The sequence below is a fragment of the Nothobranchius furzeri genome, chromosome 15 (assembly GCF_043380555.1).
Source record: "Nothobranchius furzeri strain GRZ-AD chromosome 15, NfurGRZ-RIMD1, whole genome shotgun sequence".
In the NCBI taxonomy this organism is placed as follows: domain Eukaryota; kingdom Metazoa; phylum Chordata; class Actinopteri; order Cyprinodontiformes; family Nothobranchiidae; genus Nothobranchius; species Nothobranchius furzeri.
Window position 1 is genome coordinate 42,690,083 of NC_091755.1, and position 15,489 is coordinate 42,705,571.

Genomic DNA, 15,489 nt, shown 5'->3' on the forward strand with positions numbered 1-15,489 from the left:
CTCTCAAAGTTGAATTTCGTAACAGTGCTGATGAACAGTAAATAGACAAAAAGTGAGATACACACCCGAAATGGTAAATCCTCAAACAAAGACTTTTGCTTATGATGTCCACAATCTTCATTCTACATAGAAATAATTCAGTTGTGAGATTCTCTCATTTTATATTTTTATTCACATTTTAAATGTGTATGATGTCAGCAGTATTGTCTCTCTTGCTTCACCTACAGCCTCCATCCACACTGATGGAGACTGTGAAAACTTCATGTACAATTCTTGCCACTTTTTACATTAATAATTTTATCATGAGTGTTTTATTATTTCTTATATTTGCTTATCTCTTAATTAATATATTTTTCTATCTTACCTTCTGCACCAAAATACCGCAGCAATTTCCTAATGTTGTGACTTGGCAGACATATGGCATAAAAAACTTCTGATTCTGATTCTGATACAGGAAAGATGTAGCCTGGCAAGCCAGACTAAATAAATGTATTATTTAGTCTGGCCACGCTCCATTGACAGCTCTCGGTTGTGGGGCGGGATCTACCGTTGTCTTTCAAATGATCTCCGCATGCTACTGGACAATGAATGTGACATACTCTTGTTTCACTCTGTTGCATCATCCCACCCACCAGGCATATAGAGGGCCCTGATTGGCCCACAAAGCGGATAAAGCTCTGTGATTTGTTCACTAAGCAGATAGAGCACTATGATTGGCCCACCATTATGGACCAATCACAGCTCTTTATGTGTTTGAAACCCCTCTAGAGAGCTGTGATTGGCCAGCCAGAGTCCTGGTAGGAGCTGCTGAGGTTCCAATGGAGCATGCCTAGACCATTCTTTGCAAAGCAAGAATTTGGTCTAGTTCACTAGGCTAGGAAAGATGTCTTTCTTTGTGAATAAAGTCAGACAATAAGGTTAGATAGCATCCCTTCTTCAGCTTTATCTTTATCTCCAACCAGGCATCCTAGATAGCTTTGCTCCTGTTTCTTTGCCTGAGTTAACCAAACTAGTTAACTCTATGAAGACCTCTGCATGCCCCCTCCACGTCTTACCCTCATCTTTGTTTAAAAGTGCTTTTCAGTCCATCGGTTCCAGCGTGCTCTCTATAATTAATGCATCTCTGGTCTCTGGTCAGGTCCCTGCTTACTTTAAGAATGCTGTAATCCACCCTGATGCAGGGGACTGTTCTGTTCTGGTCCTGCTGGACCTGACTGCAGCCTTTGACACTGTTGACCATCACCTGCTACTGGAGAGGCTGAGAGACTGGGTAGGCCTATCAGGATCTGCTCTGGAGTGGTTCTCCTCCTATCTGTCTGAGCGTTCCTTCGCTGTGGCTGTCTTCAAGTTTCAATCCTCCTCTTTCTTTATTGTCCAATGACAATAAAGTTGATTCTGATTCTGATCTTCCTCACCCTTGGTGTCCCACAAGGTTCTGTGCTGGGGCCTCTGCTCTTCCTCCTCTATCTGCTTCCTCTTCAGCACATCCTGAACTCCTTCAAAGGAATCTCCTACCATCTTTATGCAGATGACATCCAACTGTACATCTCCTTTAAGCCCCATGAGATGTCTAAGCTGCAGCTGTTACACACCTGCTTAGACTATCAAAACCTGGATGGTGGGAGCTTTCTTCAGCTGAATGAAGATAAGACTGAGATCCTCATCTGTGCCCCAGACAAGCTGTTTGTGTGACCTTTGACCCAGCTCTCACCCTGGATTCTCATGTCAGTTCTCTTGTTCGCTCTTCCTTCTTCCATCTCGCCTACAGGTTGTGCAGAACAGCGCAGCCAGGTTCCTGATTGGGACCAGGAAACGGGACCACATCAGTCCGGTTCTGGCCTCCCTGCACTGGCTTCCGGTTTGCTATCGTTCACACTTCAGACTCCTCGTCTTAATTTTTAATTTCTTCCAGGGTGGTGCTCCCCCCTATCTGGCCACGCTCCTGAACAGACATTCCCCATCACGCGCTCTGCGCTCCTCTGACCAAGGCCTGCTCGTTGTCCCTCGTTCTAGGTGTCGTACTCGTGGGGACCGGGCTTTCTCAGTCCTAGCACCGTCACTCTGGAACCAGTTGCCACCCTCAGTTAGGCTGTCCCCATCTCTGCTAATCTTTAAGAGTCGTCTAAAAACCCACCTCCTCCGCTTGGCATTTCCTGAACATGTTTGAATTTTGCCCTCTTTTTTGTTGACTTTATCTCACAGTTTTCATTGGTTCACTTTTTCCCTTGTTTTACACATTTGTCTTCTACTAGAATGTTTCACCTTTTTTGTAATTTGTAATCTGTAATTTGAATTGTTTTATTTTCTGATTTATTCACTTTATTTAACTTTGTAGTGTTCCATGTTCAGCGCCTTGGGCTTCCTGACAGGGTTGCGGAAGGCGCTTTATAAATAAAGCTTTGATTTGATTTGATCTCAGGAACGTTGCTAAGCTGAGTCCCATTCTGTCTCGCTCTGAACTTGAGACAGTTCTCCACACCTTCATCTCCTCACGCTTAGACTACTGCAACTCTCTTTTCACGTGTCTGAGCAGAACCTCCCTGAACCGTCTACAGGTGGTTCAGAACGCCTGTGCTCGGCTTCTGACCAAGTCCTCCAAACACACCCACATCACCCTACAGTGCACCAGGCTAAAAACCAAAGGTGACAGATCATTTGCTGCTGTGGCCCCCAGACTCTGGAACTCTCTCCCCCCTTAGTCAGCGGACTCAGTGGCCTCCTTTAAAAACAGCTGAAAACTCACCTCTTCAGGCTGCTTTGGTGTGACTTCCTGCTAGGGCTGGGTTGGATTGGGGGGTTAAACCACCAAATGGTTCCCGAGCGAGGCTGTGTCTGCAGCTCACCGCTCCCACAGGGGATGGGTCAAATGCAGAGAACGAATTTCGCACACACATCAGTGTGTGTGACAACTAATGGGACTTTAAATAAAAAATGTATTGCTTTCGAAGTTTCTGACTCTTATGGTGATAATTTTCCCATGTCAATAAATTTGATAATAAAAAAAAAATGAAAAGATGCGTGTAGGTTGGCAGCATCCATGTCCCTTTAAGAAGCTGTACCACCTTGAGTCGTGTAAAAAGGGCCTTGTTCAAGTTGAGCAGCTCCTCGCCTGGAAAACAGACAAGAGCGGACGGACGCAGCAGGGGGCGTGGCTGAAAGCCGGCGTTTAAGTCGCACAGATTTCCCCACATGTAGCTCACGGGTGATGACGGATGACGATATCGAGTTAGCGTTCATATTTGTTTAATTTTTAATTTTAATTCTGGTGCCTGTTAGCAACCGAAACACATCCTCACATGCTTGTGGATATCATATGTTGTAGACATGTGCAAATGAAAACATGACTGTAATAAGTAAAGGTCATCAGCTGTAGAGTTTTTGTGTGCTTATTGGAAACGTGACAAAAGAACACAAATCATGTTTCTCTTAATGGCCTATATAGTTATCATCTTCATTGCAACATGATTTACAGAACACATGTGACCAACTAACATTTCATGTTCTACCACCGGATGTTTGGATCAGAATATGAACCAATCAGATCTTAGATCAGGTGAGAGCCAGGTGTTTCCCGTCATGCCCCAGGTTTTGTAGCCAGTGGAGAGCAACTGCAGCGCCTTGCTCCAAAATCTGCGGCCGCCTTGATCACCAGGTTATTGTTGCCTACGTATGCATGACATCAGAGCAAGTTGGCGTCAAATTGGACACAAATCTAACAGACATGCACTGCGGGCCGATCATCGGTGATCTAATCTGCGCAGAACTGGCTCATCTCGAACATGGCCAATGTGACTCAACTGATACACGTGACAGCCTCATCTAGAGGACAACTTTTGTTTTTGTGCATACTTGTAGTTATCGTCCATTTATCGTTATTGAGGCGAAATCCTCAATATATCGCTATATTAATTTCAGGCTATATCGCCCAGCCCTACTACCTGCTGATTCTTTCTCACTTCCTTCTTTTCATGCATTTCCTCCTCATTTTTCAGTATAAAGATTTTCAGCTTTCCCTTTTTTATGAAATTCTATAAATAATTTTAATATTTGTTTTAAAGTTGTTGTTTTTTCAGTTCTCGTGAAGCATCTCGTGATGTTTGTCTTGAGAGTGTAAAAATCGTTTCTTCTTCTTCTCCAGATCTGTCAAATATATGTAAAAATCTCTTGCCATACACTGGCACCACCGTCAGTCATGTCGTCATCACGCCACATTTTCAGCTGACGACTTACCCAGAGAAGACTGTTGGTTGTTTAAAGCCAGGTAAGCTTTTGTTTCAAACTATTCTTTTTCACTCGTTGTTCTTCGTCAAAGAGCATCAGGCACCACCGTTTTTCCAAAGTTCTAAACATTTATGAAGAGCCACCTCGACCTAGTCGTTTGTGGTTTTAGCCGAGTCATGGTTAGCGTTGACTTATCTTTATGTAACATTTAAGAAGGTGTGTATAACCGATGTGATAACCTCTACCTCACTCCATCTAAGTAACAGTAACGTGCCTTTTGACCTATAAGTGCAGTTTTAGTGTTTAAAAGCGCATGAACTCAGTTAACCTTATCAGAGTGGAACCGAGGCGTTAGCAACAGAAAGTTTGTTAGCTTCCCGCGAGAAGTGCTTTGTTATCGCGAGGTCTGCAGTAGTCTGAGAACTCGGACTTACAAGTTAGTGATTTTGATGTTTTAAAAGTGAATAAAAATATAAAGTTTCTCATTATGCTAATAGGTCTACAGTTGAGTGTAACCGCTGTAATTTCATTCAAGTTTTAAACGGTATAAGAACCTAAGGCTGATGTTTTTATGCTCGTCTGAAACAACTGTAGCAGAAGACCACCAGTGGGCTTTATTTATACACGCGATTTAAGCTAACAGCCAGATATTGGAAACGCCTCTTTAATGTTTTATCTGTATAAGTTGATACATTTTTAGGCGCATCTAAATCGACGCGTGTTATTTTGGAGGCAAGTGTGTGGGTCCAAGTTGTAGTTGGGTCACCTAACTGCTGAAAGTTGGCCTGTACGTCATTCGATCGAACACACTCGGTTCCTTCCTCAGGCCAGACGCTTGGGAGTTAAGAGTAAAGATGTCATCAGGCGCCCTGTTTCCCAGCCTGGTCAGCAATTCCAGGGGAAGCTCCAGCAAGTATCTGGTGGAGTTTCGTGCTGGTAAAATGACCCTGAAGGGGAACACTGTTACACCAGACAAACGCAAGGGGACGGTGTACATCCAGCAGTCCGATGATTCCCTGATTCATTTCTGTTGGAAAGACAGAACCACGGGGAATGTTGATGATGTGAGTAAAGCTACTGCTTTTGTTTTTGTTTTGTTCAAAGCTTGATATTTACTAATCAGTTACCATAGTTGCTAAACAGCCACTGGCCGCAACTTTAACATTCCTTATTTCTCTTTACCCTTTTACAGTTAAGGTTAGATTTATTATATGAAGTCTCAAACTACTGCTATGCTTTATATTTAGATCTTTTAGATGGTAACTGCATTGCTTGTGCTGATGGGACAGATTAAGCAATGAGGCTTTGCAGCACATTGCTTCACCAAAGTTAGTTTTCTGCAAGCACTGCTCAGCCTCAAACAGCTCTGTACAGCGTGGTTTGAGGTAAGGGCCTCTTTTGCCACCAGTCACGCTTCCTGCTTGATGATTTTTCGTTGTGTTTGTACTCTGTTATGAACATAATGACAATAAACCTGATTTGGTTTGATTGATTTGAAAAGCCTCAAACCTCGCTTCAACTGTCCCATCACTAACGGGCACTTTTTCAGGAGTTTTTCACACATTTTCTAGGCTTTTGGTTAAACTTGACTAAAACAAGTTGTTGGTTGAAATTCCCTTAAATGACTCAACTAGAAACTCATCTGTTCACCAGAAACAGCTGATGCTCAACATGGTTCAAAAATGCAGATGTTTTAGTTTAGTGTTGAAGTAGGGCTGGGCGACATGGCCTCAAATCTATATTGCGATATAATCTGAAGCATGTGCGGTAATGATATATATTGCGATATATTATTTCCTTTGTTTATATATGTCAAAATGACATGCTTTGAAATATCCTCATGTGGTAAATATATGCCACTTGAGGCACTTGGGCCTCCTCCTCCGCCCACTCAATGCTTGCAGTCACGGCCATTCTGTTGCCCCAATGTCAGCAGGGCGCACATCTTAGTGACGTCATGTGTTATCGCGGTATTGCGATATAGCCAAAAACTCTTATCATTACCCAATTTTTTATCGTTTCTACCTTACATCACTTATATTCCCCACCCCTATGTTGAATGTAACCGCTGACTCAGATTGTGTCCTCCATCCTAGGACCTGATTATATTTCCTGATGACTGTGAATTCAAGCGAGTCAACCAGTGCACGACTGGTCGTGTGTATGTGTTGAAGTTCAAGGCTGGATCCAAACGGCTATTCTTCTGGATGCAGGTCAGAAGACGCTGCTTGTCCTACAACAAACATCTGGACTCCTGACCTTCAGCTGTTCCTTTTAATGAAAACATTTAATAGAGCAACAGTAACTGTTATTTAAACCTTAAACCTCTACTGTGCCAAATTTCGTCCAGGAGCCGAAAATGGAGAAGGATGAGGAGTTCTGTCGTAAGGTGAACGAGTTCCTGAACAATCCTCCAGTTCCTGGAGCAGCGGGCAGTGGCGGGGGCAGTGGGCATGAGCTCTCTGCACTTGGAGGAGAGGGAGGCCTTCAAAACCTTCTGGGAAATATGAGCCACAACCAGCTGATGCAGCTGATTGGACCAACTGGTTTGGGTGGACTGGGTAAGGGCACTTAGATACTGGGCTTGTGTTATGCTAGCCCTCAGTGTGGGGCAGTAATCCTGTTAGCTCTGTATTTGTCTCATCTTTACTCCTAACAACCTTTCATATCGACTGAGTTCAGCCTCGTTCATGTTTGTCTAAGGAGGCCTGGGAGCTTTAGCTGGACCAGGACTCGCCAACCTGCTGGGCAGTGGAGGTCCACCCACTAGCAGCTCCTCATCCAGGTGAGAGCCTCCACCATCTCATTAGCATGAACCCATCATGTGGTCGATCCTCTGTTGACCTTTGTGTCCTTGCTTGTCTCAGCTCTCGTAGCCAAGCCGCCTCTGTAGCCACTCCTCCATCGGGTGGAGGTCCCAGGCTGAGCTCTCCTCAGGTCCCAACCACCCCTGCTCCACCTCCAGTTGCAGCTTCCTCTCCCACCAGTGTTACCCCCTCCACACCAGGTATACCCACACCTCTTTTGCACCGTCTCTGGCACTTTGGACCACAGACCCTCCTTCTACTCCCTGTAACATCACCGCTCCACTTCTGCCCTTCTCATTCACACACATGGATTCTGTTTTCCTCTTTTCCAGTCCATATCGCCACCTCTTTAGCTTTTCCTCTCCACCCTACACTCAGTGCAGATCACGGTTATCTGCAAACAACATAGTCCACAGAAACTCCTGTCTAATATCATCTTATCAGTCTGTCCATCACCAAAGCAAACAAGAAGGAGCATCCTTAATGCATTCCCACCTCCACCTCAAACTCCTCTGTCACTCCTACTGCACACCTCACTGCTGTCTCATACATGTTCTGAACCACTCCAACATTCTATGTCACCCCAGACCACTTCATGTGCCACAGCTCCTCTCAGTGCCATTATATGCTTTCTCTGTGCTTATTCAGACTTTCCGCGGGGTCTTAAGAAGGTCGAAAATTAATCAATTTAAATTTAAAGCCTTATAAAGTCTGAAAAATGTCTGGATTTTTTTCCAGACTCTTACATTTTGTTTGGTCGAGTCTTAATTTTTAGGTTGTTTAGTCCCGGAGAGCATTCGCCATATAAAATGGTAAAACTCAGTTATCTAGTATCTGCCTTTTTCTGAGGAGCGGTGTTGGTACGATGTGAATACATTACAAGTCTCGCGATAACTGCAGGTTATAAACGCTTACTCCACGTGGAGCATGGAGAGTTTGTAGCTTGTTTGCTGCTAGCTGAAAATCTGATGAGTTAAGTCTACATCTTGTTACCGAAAAAATGGGAAAGTGTGTGTTCAGCAAGAGCTGTCTGTCTGTCTGTTGATATAGATATAGATTTCATTTGATAAAATGATCACTCCTCCACCCCTCTTTGGCCTATCACAGCAAACAACATTGGAACCATCGAGTACAATGTGATTGTCTGGGATTGATTTATTTAGGCAAGTCTCTGTCAGAACCAAAACACCAGTATCAGTTGAGTTTGCCCAGATTTTCACTTGATCCATCTTAGGGAGTAGACTTCTGACATTCATATGAATCACACCAAGACCAGACCATCCATCCATTTTCATCCGCTTATCCGGAGTCGGGTCGCGGGGGCAGCAGCCTAAGGCGAGAGGCTCAGACTTCCCTCTCCCCAGCCACTTGGGCCAGCTCCTCCGGGGGAATCCCAAGGCGTTTCCTGGCCAGGTGAGAGACATAGTCCCTCCACGGTGTCCTGGGTCTACTTTTAGGTCTCCTCCCGGTTGGACGTGCCCGGAAATCCTCACCAGGGAGGCGTCCAGGAGGCATCCTGACCAGATGCCTGAGCCACCTCAACTGGCTCCTCTCGATGTGGAGGAGCAGCGGGTCTACTCCGAGCCCCTCCCGAATGGCAGAGCTTCTCACCCTATCTCTAAGGGAGAGCCCAACCACTCTTTGGAGAAAACTCATTTTGGCCGCTTGTATCCGCGATCTTGTTTTTCTGGTCACAACCAAAGCTCATGACCATAGGTGAGGGTAGGAACGTAGATCGACCGGTAAATCAAGAGCTTCGCCTTCTGACTCGGCTCTCTCTTCACCACGACAGACCGGTACAACGCCCGCATCACTGCAGATGCAGCACCAATAGGGTTGGGCATTGTTTGATTTTGAACGATTCCGATTCCAATTCCTCGTTTCGATTCTTTTATTTATTAAACAGTCAATAGAAACTATATTTCTGTTTCTGTGAGAAAGTGCTTGAACATTGCACAGCATTACTGTCTGCAAGAAAAAGTAGTCAAGACAAAACACTTCTAAATAATTGGGACTGGCCAATCGCAGCACACTTATTTAGAAAAAACGATGTATTATTTTTATTTTTTTATGTGTTCTGTAGTTTTTCCAAGATGGAATGGCAGACTGCCTCATCGACAGACATCCAAAGCAGTCCAATCACAGCGCTCTATATGTTTGATGGGCCAATCATAGCACTCTGTCAGGCAAATGGGCGGGATGTACCTGCAAGTTAGCAAACCAAGATGGCCCCTGCTCCGTAGTGGTTCAATCACAGCGTTGTTTTGGTGGGCCAATCACAGCACTCTGTTGGTGGACCGGATGTTACTGATGTAAAGATAGCGGCGGATCGTTTGAAACAGCTTTGGCATCTACGTTGGAATATTTTTGACTTATGGTTTTCTTTGAGTCAAGGGGAGATGGATTGAGGTACTTAAGTTTATTTCGAAAAGGATGTATTTGCATCTTTTTTGACGGAGTAGGGCGGACCATATCGTTGACTTGACATCCGTAGCGGTGAGTACGTCTGGCTGTTTGGTATCCAATAGCATGCGGGGAAAGACCATAGATCCCACCCCACGCTTAGAGCAGAGACTAGAAAGAGAGCTGAGAGCCGTCAGTGGACTGTAGACACTGCCCGACAATTTCTTTATTTCTTTATTGAATTTCTTTATTCATATTTCGGGTGAAAAGTGAAAAACACAGAAGTATTCCAAGTATTCCAATGATATTACGAAAGTAACTCTATTCTAAGCACCACATTTAAAAATAGTAACTGTACCAGAATACTAGGGATGCACCGATGGATCGGCATTTGATCGTAATCGGCCGATAGCGCCCCTATCGGTTTTGATTGGAATTTTCAAAATAGATCAAAGCAAACCGATCAGGTAGGGTTGTCACGGTAACCAGTGTAGCGGTAAACCCCGGTAAAAAAAAAAAAGTTGACAATAATAACCGTCTTGTTTTTAAAAAAACTATATTATCTTGGTGGGTTTATCGTGGCTGCAGTGGTGTAGGCGCGGTGACCCTTACCAGCCACCGTATCATCGGCTGAAGTTGCCGTCGGCACATGCACGCTTTGTTTACAACAAAACTTTCTTGAAGCTAAAGCTGAAATAATGGTCAAAGGAGGAGACGGCAGCGCTCAGGAGGACATTTATTATCCCTCAAAGAAGACAAAGTCGGAAGTACGGGCATCTTTTAGATATGTGAAGAATGCCGAGGGAGTTTATAGAAGACGGACGGCTATCCTGTTTGCAGCACGTGCAGAAAAAGTGTTTGTGAAAGGCAGCAACGCTTCAAATCTCATGACACATCTTCGTGACCATCACCCACAACTCTACAGTCAACGCAAGGCAAGTTAACGTTAGCGCTTTAGCTAAAATGCGTGATCCGAGGATTTGGGTTGAGGGAGAATGCAACGAGTCGCTATATAAAGCAGCCGCAGCGCCGCTACCTGCATATAAACCGTGTCACGGACACCCCCATGTTGAAATGACGCTATGCATTACGGGGCTCCCAGGGGCCGATAAGAGTTGGTCTCTCTCCGAGAATAATTATGAATTTAACAACGATTACTGCCTGATGACATTTTCCCACATCTGCAAAGCTCACTGGAAGGACACAAACCGAGGACGATATTTTCCTGATATAGGGTTTATTACTCAAGTAAGGGTAAAAAAGTATCTGATTAGAAGGCTACTTGAGTACTGAGTATCATCTGATCTAATATTTTTAAATGATGACATCAAACAGACATAAAATAAGAAGTTATGGGCAAATATTGGTATTTTAAAGACTAAAGGGAAAAAATGTAAAAAAATAAACAACATAATTACAAAATAACACATTTTAGGCAAAATTTAGACACAAACTGGGGACAATATTTTCCTGGTATATTTATTTAATTCTGTGAAAATGTAGCACGTTTAAAAAAAATACAGCGATAATACCGAAAACCGTGTTAATTTTGGTCACAATAACCGTGAGGTTAAATTTTCACACCGTGACAACCCTAATACAGACCATTTTAGATTAGGTTACATTTCCTTTATTCCCAGATTATGTAGTTTGTAGCACTCATTATAATGTTGTCGAAAATTTCTGGCCAATCCACGTGATCGGTATCGGTGATCAGCATTCTTTGATATCGGTATCGGTGATCGGCAGCAAAAAACCTGATCGGTGCATCCCTACAGAATACAGTTACTCAGAATTAGTATTCTAAATATGTAACGGCGGTACTAGTATTCCGGTACTCCACAACACTGGCCATGATGCCTTCAAAAGGCTGTAGATGGTAGAAGGATAGCCGCAGGCCAGCTGAGGTCCAGGCCTAAAATTAATATCACGACTAGGGATGTGAGAAAATATCGACATGGCAATATATCGTGATATTTTTTCCAGCAATATTATATCCATATTCAAAAGCCGTGTATCGGAAATATCGATATGGCAATATATAGTGATTTTTTTCCTGCGATTATTACATTGATATTCAACAGCCATGTATTTAATTCTTGAAAGAATTTACATGCAAACATTTGAGTATTTTCTTTTCGTTTTGTGCAATTCAGTCGCCACCCGCTAGTTGGCAGCAGTGTGCAACGGGTTTTGTTTCCACCATTGAAATGTAAATCCCTCCATCATGGGTCAGATACTTCATGTTAAACATGTTACGTGTCAGTTTGGATTGTTTATTGAACGTTCTTACAATAAATTCAGTAAAAAAAAATTGCTTGTAACGTCTGACTGAATGTATCGCAATATATCGTGATATATCGTATCGTCTCCCCTGTATCGTGATATGTATCGTATCGCCAGAATTTCAAAAATACACATCCTTGATCACGACATATTGAGGATTTCACCTCAGTAACGATAAAATGGACGATAACTACAGGTATGCTCAAACAAAAGTTGTCCACTAGATGGGGCTGTATTGCGTAAAGTCACATTTTTACGTGACTCAAGGTGGTACAGCTTCTTAAAGGGACATGAACGTTGCCAACCTACACACATCTTTTATTATCAGATGTATTGATATGGGAAAAATTATCACGATAAGAGTCAGAAATTTTGATAACAATAAATTGTCGATTTATTGCCCAGTGCTAGGCTGTAGGTAGTGGAAGACTAGGCTGAAGCTAGCAAAGGTCTGACCTGTTGTAGAAGGAAGGTCATGCTTTTACTAGCAGGATTCAAGTTAAAGTAGATGGAAGGGTCAGCTCAAGCTAGGAAAAGATCCTCAGGCCTCTTTGTTTCCTGGAGAATGTGGTCAAACAGGATTTCTCAGCATCAAGGCCTCAGGCACAGCAACCAGGGCTGGTGTAGTTTTAGTCCAAGGACATCTGAGTAGAGTCCAGGATTCTTCCCTGGACGGATTTTTACCTTCTCCCCACCATCCTGATGAAAAGGTCACTTCCATCTGCTTTGTCCAGTGCACTGTTCTGATGTAGGGAGTATAATGGTTTACGACACAATGTTTTACAAGGATGTGAGTGCACGGGTTCAGAGGAGTATGCCTAATGAGAAATGGCCATAAGGTGTCAATTAAAAAAATAGCTGCAGAAAAAATTCTTTTAGACTTTGCTGAGCAGTGAAATGTGCTATTTTCAGAATAGGCCAGGGGGCACCTGGTTGGGGACCTCTGATTTAAATTGTTCTGGTGTAGAAAGACACCCCGCATATGTGTGTACGCATACACACACATGCTCAGACACACATAGTGGTTTTTATCAATATCAATGGCATTGTCAATTCTGTCTATCGATCCAATTCCTTATCAATTCCAGAGTAGTTAAACAAGTGGCAAAAACTAATTGCACATGGCTCCTGCAATTTAACTCAGTTTCTTAATGATGAATAATCAATTGTACCTACACTGGTTGGAAATATCTTCCCAAACGTTCTCTCTTTGAAGGCAAGCCATCTTCGTGTTTAGTGCAGTGTTGTTGTAGCTTTTGTAGAGTGGGAAAAATCTCACCACAGGTCAGGCCTTTGTCGCTGGAGCTAGTGTGGAGGTGTGTTAAATGGTAAATGATGCCAACATGATAGTCAGTGTTAACAGGAGAGGACGTGTGAACGTCACCGCTGCTGCTGCGTTGAAATTCGCTAGTCTGGAGCGGGTCGAAACACGTCAATAACTACGTTATCGCAAAAGTGGCGAACAATTCCTAGGAATGGAAACAATAGGAACCGATTCTCAACAAGAACCGGTTTTCAATTCACACGCACGCACGCACGCACACACACACACACACACACACACACACACACACACACACACACACACACACACAGCCTTGTGATTATTACTTTTCCATCTGCAGCTCCAGCTCCCACACAGGTGACTCCAGCCTCTGTTGGAAGCCCCCCCCCACACCAGCCCATCCAGCTCAGTGACCTTCAGAGCATCCTCGCTAACATGAACGTGCCAGCAGCAGCAGCTCAGGGGGCACTGGGTGAGTGACTGGTTATGACACTGGTGTGACTGGAATTGTGACATCATCACATGATACAATGTGTTCTTAATACAGAACTACACTCATCTGATGTATGAATTATAATTGTAACAGAACACTTGCAAACGTATATCAATCTGACCTTTTAGCTACTTCCCTTCCTTTCTAAAACAGCACATGTCTCGAGTACACGCGTCTTGAGTACACGCGTCTTGAGTACACGCGTCTCGAGTACACGCGGTGTCTTGAGTACATGCGGTGTCTTGAGTACATGCGGTGTCTTGAGTACATGCGGTGTCTTGAGTACATGCGGTGTCTTGAGTACACGTCTTTGTCCACTTTAACTAGATCTTTTATACACACATTTCTTCACACATGAAACATCTCAGAGAGCAGACAAATCTGCCCATAAAAGCCATTTTACTAAGGTTTGGTGATTGGACAAATCAGTCAGCGATAGGCTGAGCCCATCACTGCAGACTTTTAAACAGTTATTTATTTCATTTACAGCTGTTAGGTACTTCTTAGATCCTGAAACTAAACCCATAATGAACCACACACAGGAGAGACGTCAGTAGGTTTTACGCTGTGTCGGAGACGGCGTAGAGAGACAGGCCGGAAGCCTCTCCAGGCCTCCGTCATATCAACTCTGGCGTGTTCTCTGCACCACAGTCAGTTTTATTGAAACACAGGGAAGGCGGGCATGAGCTGTGTTGCTTCTGGAGACTGAACCACATTATTTTATTAATTTGCTGTGTGTCCTCATAATCTTGTGACACACACACACAGTCAGACAGACAGACAGCTCTCGCTCTCTCCCGTTCCCACTGAGCAGCAGCTCCGTGCTACAGACAGAAGTTTACTCCACAGCATCCAGCATGAAAATGAGTCGGGCATGCGGGAAATCCCTCTGCTGACTCATTCTTCTCGCAGATTGGAGGTAGTAGGCGTAATTTCAGCCGGCCAATCAGTTCGTAGTGTCGCCTCGGTCCCAGTCTGACTGCTGGGGAAGAGGTCTGAAAAAAAAGTGTCACCTCTGAGCCGAAAACGCAAATCTTACCTGTGTGTGAAACCAAATTCCGGTGCCGTTTGATACCTTTTGGAGCCGTGCCGACGCTAGTGTGTAAGCTCCAAGTGAGTCAAGAGATCACGGACTGCTCAGGCCGCTTTTGTTTAATAATGGAGATGCCACTGACTTCTCCCCACTCTTTTGCTCCGCCCACATGCTCGGAGATGCGCTCGTGACATCACAGACTGCTCATGTGCTCAGTGAAGTCCGCATTCCTAAAGCCCGGCCCACACTGCGATTTGCAGCCGTCTTAGCCAAATCCCTCGTCGGGAGCATAATCGTGTAAAAAAATGGTGCACATGAGGGTGATTTCCAAATCTGTGGTCATCCAGTCTGACCAACTCTGCAACAGCTTTTTGAGCCTTCTCACGACATGTGTTACATCGTGATGCATCGATTAAATGTTGAATCGACTCGTCATTATCATGTGTAATAGGGCTGGGGAAGGCTGGCAGCTTATTTTTCACCAGAAAAGCGCGTTGTTGTCTTTTAATATGGCCTCCAGACAGACGGGTGCTATTTCAGCCGCGGTTCTGACGGAGCGTGTCTTTCGGGTCATCTTTTGTTTGCACCAGCAGAAAACTCCCAAACTGCAGAAGTTGGGTGGTTTTTAGACACCAGTCAGCTGATGCGCGAGCCGCCATTTTTCTCTTGGCGCTGCGTCCTCTGCGCCATCACACGGTGACATCACGTTTATAAACTTTATGGAAAATCTCCAAAAGTTGGACAACACATTTAAAAGTACTTAAGTAAAACAGAAAATTCAACCACGTGTCTTTATGATTTAGTTTTGATGAAACCTTTTTAATCCTCGTCTCCTACAAGCCCTGCTTTGTTCATGACGTACTGGAACTCACACAGCTGCTGGTTTTTAATACTGGCTGTGTATGGTAATACCGCCCAAGCCCGTCTCTCAGTTTGAGCTCCATGACAGACACCATATTCT

The 15,489-nt window shown here is 44.1% G+C and overlaps 1 protein-coding gene across 5 annotated transcripts in view; it reads left to right on the forward strand.

Moving 5' to 3' along the window:
• The first annotated feature begins 3,808 nt into the window (after window positions 1-3,808).
• Window positions 3,809-15,489, forward strand: part of LOC107390550 (proteasomal ubiquitin receptor ADRM1) — a 33,456-nt gene continuing 21,775 nt past the window's right edge. For 4 of the 5 annotated variants that reach the window (XR_011516671.1, XR_011516672.1, XR_011516670.1 and 1 more), the window contains exons 1-7: window positions 3,809-4,261; window positions 5,048-5,285; window positions 6,318-6,434; window positions 6,572-6,782; window positions 6,925-7,006; window positions 7,089-7,228; window positions 13,343-13,474. Coding sequence is in view for 1 of the 5 variants with exons in the window: in XM_070544870.1 (XP_070400971.1) it covers window positions 5,076-5,285; window positions 6,318-6,434; window positions 6,572-6,782; window positions 6,925-7,006; window positions 7,089-7,228; window positions 13,343-13,474 (892 nt within the window). In the remaining 4 variants the exon portion in view is untranslated. The remainder of the gene's footprint in view (window positions 4,262-5,047; window positions 5,286-6,317; window positions 6,435-6,571; window positions 6,783-6,924; window positions 7,007-7,088; window positions 7,229-13,342; window positions 13,475-15,489) is intronic. The other variant, XR_011516673.1, reaches the window with a different exon arrangement.